This window comes from Pteropus medius, unplaced genomic scaffold (genome assembly GCF_902729225.1).
Source record: "Pteropus medius unplaced genomic scaffold, Ma_sr-lr_union100, whole genome shotgun sequence".
Classification (NCBI taxonomy): Eukaryota; Metazoa; Chordata; class Mammalia; order Chiroptera; family Pteropodidae; genus Pteropus; species Pteropus medius.
Window position 1 is genome coordinate 7,889,836 of NW_024344240.1, and position 10,884 is coordinate 7,900,719.

The 10,884-nt window shown below is 36.1% G+C and overlaps 1 protein-coding gene across 1 annotated transcript; it reads right to left on the bottom strand.

Moving 5' to 3' along the window:
• Nucleotides 1-4,525: 4,525 nt before the first annotated feature.
• On the bottom strand, nt 4,526-10,612 carry MRPL15 (mitochondrial ribosomal protein L15). Its single transcript, XM_039868933.1, has 5 exons — nt 10,446-10,612; nt 9,421-9,575; nt 8,693-8,858; nt 6,300-6,423; nt 4,526-5,844 (listed from the first exon to the last, which is right to left on the bottom strand). Exons 1-5 carry the CDS (start codon nt 10,551-10,553, stop codon nt 5,507-5,509), a joined length of 891 nt encoding a protein of 296 aa, XP_039724867.1. The 5' UTR covers nt 10,554-10,612; the 3' UTR covers nt 4,526-5,506.
• Between the last annotated feature and the right edge of the window lie 272 nt (nt 10,613-10,884).

Consider the following 10,884-nt stretch of genomic DNA (forward strand, 5'->3'; position numbering starts at 1 on the left):
TTAGAAGTTACAGAAATATTCTATGTCTTTATCATGGTGGTAGTGGTTCTATGTCTACATAAATTTATTACAATTCTGCTGTATATCTAAATACCTTTACTGGATAATAAATCATACCTCAATAAACCTGACCTTTTAGAAAAAGAGGATATCAATGTTTGCTGGAGAGACACAGACCTTAGCCAGACCAGGGAAGAGCCTCTTTGATGGGGAGGATAGAATTGTCCTTACAATGGAATTTGGGCTTCAGGTGCAAAAGTTTGCCAGGTCAAAAAACATAGAGGGGGAAGGGGAGGGAAAGGCAGACTGAATGCACAAAGCTGTAAAGATATAAAAAGACATCTAAAGATAATGATACAACATATAAACAGCTCCTTACTGACTTCTTCAATTAGGAAGTAAGAACTTTCTTGCAAAGCAATTTTACTTTGAAACTAAACTTACAAGAGTTAGTAAGATCATGGCTACTTTTTGATTTAGAGCAGTGCACATTGCTAGGTTCTTTGACCAAAGCACACACCAAAAGCTTAGACTTAATATATGATATACCAACTCCATTACGTCATTGAAGGGCACAAGTCAGACTGTCTAACCTTCTCTGTACCAGTCACCGCCAGAAAAGGTACTTCAGTTTCCCTAGATGTAAAATGGAAAATATAGTTACCTCACAGAGCAGTTGTGAGAATTTCTGGCTCTGGATCTAAGTCCACTGTAAATTGTTTATCAGAATAATCTTTGTACAGTCAGAAGAAATCAAGAAACGTTAGAATTTACCTTGTGGTTTCTCATATCTTATAAATTTTAATACTACTAGTCTAAGTTTTATAATGTTGCTTTTAAAAAAATTACTTTCATTATTGAGAAAAGGTTTTTGAATAGAATATAGTTTCTCTGTTCATATTATTGAGTTCTAGACTTGATGCTTTCATTTAAGTCTTTTAGATAATACATACTTAAACTGTACATATCCATATATAAGAAATTTAAACTACTTCGATGTTTATAAATCTATGGTATAAGATATATACGATAATCTTAATTAGTGAAATGAAAAAATCAGGTACATTTATATGTGAGGAAAAAAAAAACAGCATTACATAGCCCAAATCTTAAATGATTAACATTTTCTTTTTTTCTTTCCCCTTTGTAGTTTCCAGCTTCTTTCCAATATGTAGAAATTTTAGAGTCAGATAACATTAGTTATTTAAAATTTTTCCTCTCAGTTCCAATACCTTTTCCAGATAGGTGGACTCCTTTTATAAAGTCATGAAAACTGATGATGATGTTGTAGAGCAACTTAGTGACTTAAGTCACTGAAATTCAATCTAATTCTCTTGGTTCTAGGTTTAATTCCTACCACGCTTCCTCTTGAAATTGCACCATCTCAGCAGGTCCTGCTAAAAATAACAAAGTTTAGCATGCCTTTGTTCAAGACACTGACCAACAGACTATATGAAAATCATAAGATAAAAGAAAATCTTAAGGAGAAAAGTAAACAACATTTATAGAATGGCTACCGCACAAGGACTATCAACGATGCTTAATTGACAAACACTTGAAGAGTCACTCGGTATGTGCAGGTGTTGTGCTAAGTGCTTTACAAAAATTGACTTCTTTCAATCCTCATCATAATCATATGCATTGGGATCTATTAGTAGTCCCAGTTTTTCAGATGGTGAAACTGAGGCATAGAGAGTTTAAATAATGTGCTAACGTTACACAGCTAGTATTGGGATCTAAGCCGAAGTAATCACTCCAGGCAGCTCTGCACACTGGCACTCTGTACTCGGTGCCTCCCCACAGATAAACTTGTTGAGTCCCCGGCCACAGAACAAGGTGGGCATTATCATTCCCACTTCACAGGTGAAACAGCTGAGCACACAGTCATTAAATATGTACCCAAGGTCGTTCAGCTGCTGTCATAGCCTGGATAAAACCTAGGTTTATGACATGGAAGGCTGTGCTACTTCATACTACGTCTCTCCAGCAAAGCATCTAAAGTCACATCCATTCTGGGATTTGAACTGATTTAGAGAGCACTCTTTATTCTCTGACACAAACTAAATTGAGTTATACTGCTGTTATCTGATGCTTTCTTTACTATTGCATAACCACTCCACTTTCCAAAGAATAGAGTAACATTAAAAAAATTAAATAAACCCCGGAATTCAATAAACAGGAAAGCCATAGTAATTATTTCTCAGGTGTTAAAGAATCTTTTTAAATGCCTATCAACTCAAGCTTTTCTGGTTTTGGACACAAATGGGCCATGTATACTGGAAACAGATGGAAACAACATATCAGGAAAGGACTTGGATCTAGACTGAAGGTTTCTTGCTTTTACACTTAGATTTTCAAGTGACATGAACTCTTAACAAGATAAAGCTGTCTGCCACTGCACTCCCTCATTTTCCTTGCAAATGGCCAGCAGTGTAGCAGCACCTTAGAATCCAGAATTGTTACATAATTAAAATGAACTTGGGACTCTCTGCTATATGGTAATTTAAGAACTCCCTTTATAAAACAGAATGGATGGATTTTGTGGAACGTGCCTATTTTGGCTGAGAAGTATCCGCACAATTATAATATTAGGACCAGGATACAGCTGTTTGTGACTAAGCCCATGCTCTGTGAGTAAGTGCTATCCGAGCATTCCACATCACCAGACATCTGTTTCCTGTTTTCTTTCTTCCATTTATCATTCTATCCCAATTTCCTAACACCTGTAGGCCACCTAAGACAGCCACAATTAAGCAACTCTGGTGTTTGCCTGTCTCCTTTGCCATCTTTAACTATTGCTCAGGGTAGATTAGTCATTCTACTTGGACAGAGAGGAAGAGGGGAATCTAAAGGCCCTCAAAAGTACATTCTGAGACTAGAAGGCTATTGCCCATGTATCTACCTTTATGTGACTAACTGCCTCCCTCATTTCCGATTAAGAACTTTCCTGTTGAGGCCATACGAGCCTTGGCTCCAGAAGAACAATTGTGAACTGAATCACAGAAGAAAAATCTCCATCAGCACAAATAAGTCGAGGCAGTAACTTACCTAGAACAATACCCACCCGCACTCCAGCATACAAATAATGGTATTTCAGGTTTGTTTCCATACTTCACAGCCCAGATATAGAAAAGGATGCGTTTAAATTTATACAAGTTCATTTCTATGCAAATAGGTCAGGGTCAAAGTTTTCCTCAGTCCAAGGCAACATCTTTATGATCATGATATATCAAAGCTTAAAGAGACTTTAAAGATCACTTTATAAAACTCTTACATTATACGAATATTAAGTGCTTCTGCATTGTATACAGGTAAGAAAGGTGAAGTGACTTGTGTGATGGATCCTATTTCAAAGGGCTTAAAATTAAGGCTGCAAAGTTTAAATACCTTAATGTAAAATACTTGGAAAAAATGTCCTTGAAATACATCAGATGTAATAAGCAAGTTCAGTACAGTGTAGTGCAAGTCTATCCTTTTGATTAGAAAATAAAGACCAACGGTGGCTCAGTTATCTCTAGGAAATGGGTCAGGCAACAGTACGAGAATATGGACTTTTACTTTTTATATTTCAGTATTATGTAACTTTAAACCAAGCATGAACTACTTAAGTTTTTTTCCCAGCAGTGATTTTTAAAAAAACAAATTCTACTCTGGACTCTTAAATGATGCAATGTTTTGTCATCACTCTCCTTCAAAAACAGTTTGCTTACCAAGACTGAATTAAGCAACATATTGACTTTTATAACTTACTGAATCCAGCATTCCGGAATGGTGGATATATTAAACATAGAATTGAAGAATTGAGCACTTTTTCTGATGTTTGTCTAAGTCAATCAACCTCCGTGTTGAAGTTAGGTTGATACCACAATAGGTGTCAATTCCCCTGCTGGTTATCCAACATAACCACTGTTATTCACCCATCATAATAGAATTTTTAAGCTAGGAATATAAGCTTCCAGAGGCTTCAGGTTCCCTTGCAGAAGGACTATATCCAGGTTCTGACCATGGGATTTAAGCATAAGTTTTTTGTGTGGCAGCTTCTAGGAATCTCAGGAAAAGTTGGCTCCTTGTTGATACCTATTTGGAATATGAAGATACACATCTCCTTGTGAGGATAGGTGAACTAAACAGGGAGAAACCTTTGTGGAGCAGAGCCAGCAATCAGCCCTGAACTGATCTCCACATTTCATTAGTTAGAAAAAAATAAACTTTATCTCATTCAAGCACTGTGATTTAGGGTTCCTAAAACCTCCAATTCTGTCACTTGGGGTCTCTGAAAAAACAAAACAAAACATGTTTTTCAATTTTTGTACGTCCTTTGAAATTCATAGGTGGCTCTCATAGATGGCCCTAATATTGATTCTTGTAAGTTCTGGGTATTAAGGAATGGTTTAATAATAAGCCAAACTATATAATCCGGAATAAAAAGTGAAATATACTCTTGGTACATAAATTACTTTATAAACTGAATCTAAGGTCAACAGTATATCAGGTGAATAAGTTAACAAAACAAAATATTACAACATTTAGATTTTTAAATTTTTTATTTTAAGAAAATACAGAGCCAAGAATCACTTAATTTCTACTGTGGAAAAATTACCATGATTTATGTAAGATTTAATTGCATCAAGATACATTGTACTTTCTTATGGTTTAGATACAATATATCTTTGAAAAGCTAAATAAGCTAATTGACTGCTGAATCTTTTACATTAATTTTCACATTACCAATTGTTTTCATGGCTTATATACTTGCTGAACAATTTTCTCAACATCATTTAAAATGAAAAACAGATATCGCCAACATCTATGAAATAAGTAAATGTATATTAATTAGAATCAGAAAACTTATTTTCTTCAAGAATGGCTAAATCATTCATTGTCTATGCATCGCAGTTGAAATAAATTCATTTGGAATTTTTGTTTCAATTTTGCTAGCAAATATGGTACTGCTTAGAAACCATTCTCCAGTCTTAAACCTTAAACTCACATCCCACATCATAATCACCTTTAGTTGAAGGCTATCGTCTTACATTGGGTAGCAGAGCTTCCTTGAGGCTACTGATGAAGAAGGAGGCATCAATTCACTGGCAACTGCTCTAACTCTGACTGAGCAGCAGGCCTACAACAAATCAGTTTCATTCCATTTGCACATTCATTCTTATTTGCAACAACCAGACAAAACCTGGATGAAAAGATCATGAAAACATCAACTAGAAATATTCTAAAAGTTATAATCTTCTTTTGGCAGATCACCAAGGAGTTTGTATCTTTGAGACAGAACCCAGTTTCAGTACCTCTATGCAGTCTTTGCTTATTGCACTTTTAATTTTAAAGAGAGAGGGTGGGAGGAGGGGGAGAATGAAAGGTGGAGAGAGATAAGTACACAGAAGACATCAAAAAAAAAAAATCTGGAGAATTACAAATTAAGAAAATGCAATGAGAAATACTATGTTTCATTCCCTTTTCCAGTACATGTTTACAACTCTGCCTTCTTGGAAAGAATTCATGAGCTATAATACTTGAGGAGATTCTCATCTGTAGGTTTTAGGATTTTTTTATCTGCCATATTCACCACCCATCCAGGAGCGAGACCAAAGAAAATCTGCCTTGGATCCTTTCGAGTACTAAGCATTTTGAAGAGTTCATCCTTAGTGATATCAGGTAAAATATAACCATACTTCTTGGCAAGTTCAAGTCTCGCTTCAGGAAATTTGGCAGGATCTGCCAGGTAACCACGATTCTTTGCATCTGTGTAATACAGGACCAGGGCTTCAGGTGGAAGCATTCGTTTTGGAATGGGTTGTCCCCGCAGAAAGAATGGAACAGGTTTGCACAAAATTTCTAAAAAATATTTTTAAATAAAGATATAAATTATTAGCTCTATACATAATGATCTTAATAATGATTTTAATGTTTAAATACTACCAGTAACAGAACTTAATTTCAAGAACTTTTTTTATTAGTCTTGTGTTAAGTAAGTGAATGGAAACACTTCATTTTCAAAAGTTTGCATCTTCAAGGTTACTCCTGGGTTACCAACAAATAATGAATTTCTTAAATACAGGTAACATTAGATTTAAGCCCCACATTTAAAAACAAAATTAAAACCTCTTTATGACATACTGGTTGAAATATATTAAAAGAAGATGGAGCCCCAGTACCCACACCACTAACGGGAAATCCCACAACAAAACCAAACTACAAGTCAACGAACCATGAGGACTTTTAAAATCCTCATATGGCAGCCAGGAGGGGACAAAGAGGAAGAGAAGAAAATGACTGCAGAACAAGCTTACCCAGACTTCTCGGATCATAGAAGGCTGTAGTAACAACACCACCATTTTTTTCAATTGCAGCAATGGCTAGTTCTGAAGCCAACTGTACCTCAATATTAACTTTTGCCTTAAAGGTGTCAGCACCCTGTAATATGCCAAAATAAAGTCTGTTAGTAGATAACTAGACTAAAAATACATTAACAATAGCAAGCATCCTTTGTACAGTGTTTTCTCCTCCAAAGTGCCTATGATGTAACAGACATTCCTACTTTAAATACCTCTACTTAGAGCTCCTAGCAAACAACATCAAAATTCTTTTACATTTTAGACCACCTTGTTTTACCGATTTTCATTTCCTATAAGCAGGGATGACTATATTTTCATTTGATGTATTTAGTAGATATGAACATAACTATACGTTTCTAGTACTTGATTAATTATAGTACTCAGAACTCTGACAGAATTATTGCTAAATCAACGTCATAAATGGGGACACTGAGCTCAGGTTAAGTAACATGCCCAAGATCACAAAGCCAGGGCTCTAACAGTCACAAGTGTCTGTTCTTAACCATATGATGCTATGTGATATAGATAAACACTTAACCTCTTTATCCCTAAGTAAAAAAGAGGCCAAGAGATTGTTAAAGAGGGGCACGAGTGGGCTGGAACCAGTAAAAGAAAAAAGATATGACAATAATATCTGAGCTTTGGAGGAGTCAGCCCTTTCTAGGTAAAAAAGCAGAAGAGGACAACAGAAATTCACTTTGCATTCACTACTGATTTTATTATAGCCCCTAAACTGACAACCCCCCACCCCCGCCAAAAAAATAAATAATAAGTCTACCCTTTCCCTAGAATGGTCAACACTAAAAAGTGTGGTATTAAACTTTAAAGTTCTGTTTTTGGTTACTTGAGTTAGGATGTGCTATATTTTACTCTAACGTCAAAAAATAAAAAGATGGTAGTATTATCATTCTTTTTGGAGTGACAGAAATTTCTTGCTATTTTGGTGTGGTAGAAATAAGGTGGTTCCAAACCAAATTTTTAAGTATTTAAAAATATTCCATCAATTCCAACACACATTTTCTCGTGTTTTTTTAATCTATGATTATGATCTTCATTTGTATAATCAATGGCACATTTGACTCAATACAATAACATCTTACCATATTACTTATGATTTTTAATTACTATTCCACAATTGCTTAACCATGTCCCTAACCTTGGGCATTAAGTTTTCAGTATTTTCAGTATTATATAAAGCATTTTTAGGAATGTCTATCAGTAAGTTTTTTTTTAATTTTGTTTTCTCTTTAGAAAATATATTCCCAAATTGGTTATTTTGTGTTAAAGGATCAACCACTAATTATTGCAAATCTGAAATCCAGAAAAGGTCAACCAATTTATAAAGTTGTAAATGTGTAGTTGTACTTACTCGACCACTGCCCTGGTGTAGTTTTCAGGATTACTTCTGCTAGTTTAATAGACACACATTTAAAAGCTATTGGGATGAGCAGTTTACTGGCTGATGAGGTCATGAATTTTCTCACGAAATCTACATGTATATTCCCTTACGTACCCTGAGTGGAATACTGAGGCTTAATTGTATATTTGGTATTCTCTTTTAAAATGATTTTCTTTGCAAAGCTTTTATCCATGAGGTTTATTTTTTCAAAGGAATCAAAAGGTTTTTCTATAAACACATGCTTCCCCCTAGTGGAGAAGAAATTACTTACACAGCTATATTGTTGACAAGAAATAGTTGATTAACAATGTACAGTTTATTTGCTTTTGAAACTCCTGGTCAATTTCTATAAACAGAAAACTTCTTTACTACAATTAGAATTGTATTTGATTTATTCATTTCCTCCATAAATATTAAATTACTATCATGAACCAATATTGAAAATACAATAAATCAAAGCAATAAATCAAAACACCTGCTCTCAAAGAACTTACATAATAGTGAAGAAGACAGTGAAAAATAAATGCATTACTTGGTAATAAATGTCAGATGTTCATATATTCAAAAAAAATACTTTGGGCAGGGTAAGGGAAACAGACTAGGACTGCAGGGGACAGGGGATGGGTTGGTGTGGGATGTGAGTACTCCTTAAAAAAAGAATGTCAAAAAAAGATCTTCCTAATATGATGACATTAAAACAGAGAGCCAAAGGAAGTCAGGGAACAAGCTGAATGGATACACAGAGAAGAGTGTTATAGGACCAGGGACCAGAGGCCCCTCAAGGAGAGAATGCCAGCTTTCTAAAACCATAATTGAGTGTAACACAATCACCACTACATAATAGTTACGGCAACTGAAAAGGGATAAAAATAAAGAAGGCAAGTGTTGATTATATGGAAATCAGAAATAGCCTTCTCTTGTAACTCCAAAAAATCTAACCTGGACTTACCTCCTCTACCAGCTGGACACCATAATCCCTCTTAAGTGGCTGGATGGTCACACCTCTCCCATTGACAAGCTGGGTTAAGTCAATAGGTTGAGTAGGATCAACTCTACCCAAATCAATAAGATACTGCAGTCTGTTGAGACTCAAAGGCTGATACTGGCGTCTGAAGCTATAAAACAAGAAAGTTAAAGTGAAAAATTCGAACTTATCTTCCTGTAAATTCTCCAAATCAACTCAAAACTTTGTCCTGTGTTTTTCCTCCATCAATTTAGATGGTTTAACAAAATAAATCCCTTCTGAGTACAACATAAACATGTAATATTGCTTGATTTTTGGTATCAGAACAAAACCAGTACTTCCTTTGTTTCACTAAAAATAATTTACCTAAGCATTTATTTCACTCTTTTAGACAAACAAATTTGTGAAAAGTTTAACCCACTATCTGAATTATGCATTAATTATTGGATGACTACAATGGGCCAGATTTTTATAGATATTAATGCTAAGCCTCTAAACAACTATGAGAGTAAGCATTAGTATCTCTATTTTGTGGGTCTTATTGTCTGGGCTTTTTTCCCTACTAACACAGTCTAAGTTTCATTACCAAAATAGTTCAGAGAACAGTAGCAAAAGTTGGCTTAAAAGTCCATTTAAATTTTTACTGAGCTATATTTTAGGTAATTCTCAGTGAAAATTAGTAATTTTTACTTTAAAAAGCAAAGCAGCCTTACCTATGTCCTTCATTAAACCCATATTTGGGGATTCGGATGTAAAATGGGGTCTGGCCTCCCTCGAAGCCCAGTCGGGGCCGTGTTCCTCTCTGCCGTTCTCCTTTATGGCCTCTGCCACATTTTCTACCTCTTCTGCGACCTCTTGGTCGTCTTTCCTACAAAGAAAGAGTTTTATGATCTACAGATGCATTTTTTAAAACTGTATTTTCCCTTTTTACTGTATATTTTTTGTTATGCCACTCATTCATCCAACCAACCAGTACTAGCTAGTACAACTATGTGCCAAACATGGTTCTAGCTGCTCTAACGTCTACGCACACTAAATCAGTATCTTTGCCACTGAAGATGTAGCTCATTCTTGTAATCGAAGTCCAGGTTGTATTTCAAAGGCAAAGATCCAAAGATGGGATGGGCATAAAGATTCTATGACAGGCTAGATTGAAAAAATACTAGAATTAAACATGTACAACAAAAAATGAAACATGATATTCAAAATAATTTATGTTGTAATTAATTGTAAATATATAATTGTTACCTAAATATTATTTTATTTAAAGATTAATTTAAATTATTTTTCTTAATTTACTTCGTGACTTCATGAAAACGAATTGATTTTTCAAATGACAGTATGTCAATCAACTAACAGCTTTTCTAGCTGTAGTCGATGACTTTCTGAAGACATCTAACGTAATAACTCAATCCAAATCTTTCCCATCAGGACACTTATTAGACAAGCGCTTCATTTTAAACCCAATTTTGAATGAGACAATCACCTAGTAGTTTCTGCAACTTCGCTCCCCCACCCCAATTAACATAACTACACTTTTAAATTTAAACCTTATTAAGAATCAGGACCACGTAAGATTTTCCTCTGTGCAATTCAGGAGAACGAGAACTCGGCAACCTTACGTTCATCTCAACACCCATGGGGAAAGGAGTCCTCAAATACAATCTGCAGGGACAAGCGGCTCTCATAGCGGCCCTCCCGCCCCCCGCGCTTCCTCGCACAGCGACCAACCATTTACCAGTTTTCTGGAGCCTGGATTCGGCTTTAGGTTGGCCAGACTCACACGGGGTAGGGCCCGGAGCAGGTCCAGAGCCCCGGCCCCACCGCCGTGCACAGGACCAGCCATGACGCACCCGGCAGAGAACCTCCACCTGCGCCCTTAGCCACCAGGAAGCCCACGTGGTCTCGTGATGCTGCTACTTTACGGCCGCAGACCCGCCCCTGTCGTACTGCAGCTTCCGCTGAGCCCTCTGCCCCGGAGCGCTCAGAGAGCCTGGAGTCCGGCAGCGGTTTGGGAGAGGGTTTATGTTTGTGTTGCTCTGCTCCATTTTTTTTTTTTCAGTTCTTTGGACATGTGATCATATTTTGCGAGTTCATGCCTTGACATTGGGTTCTTAACGTGCAATGTTCTCCTCTGCCATGCACTTTAAACGCTGTGCGTTAGAGAATCTTTGAGT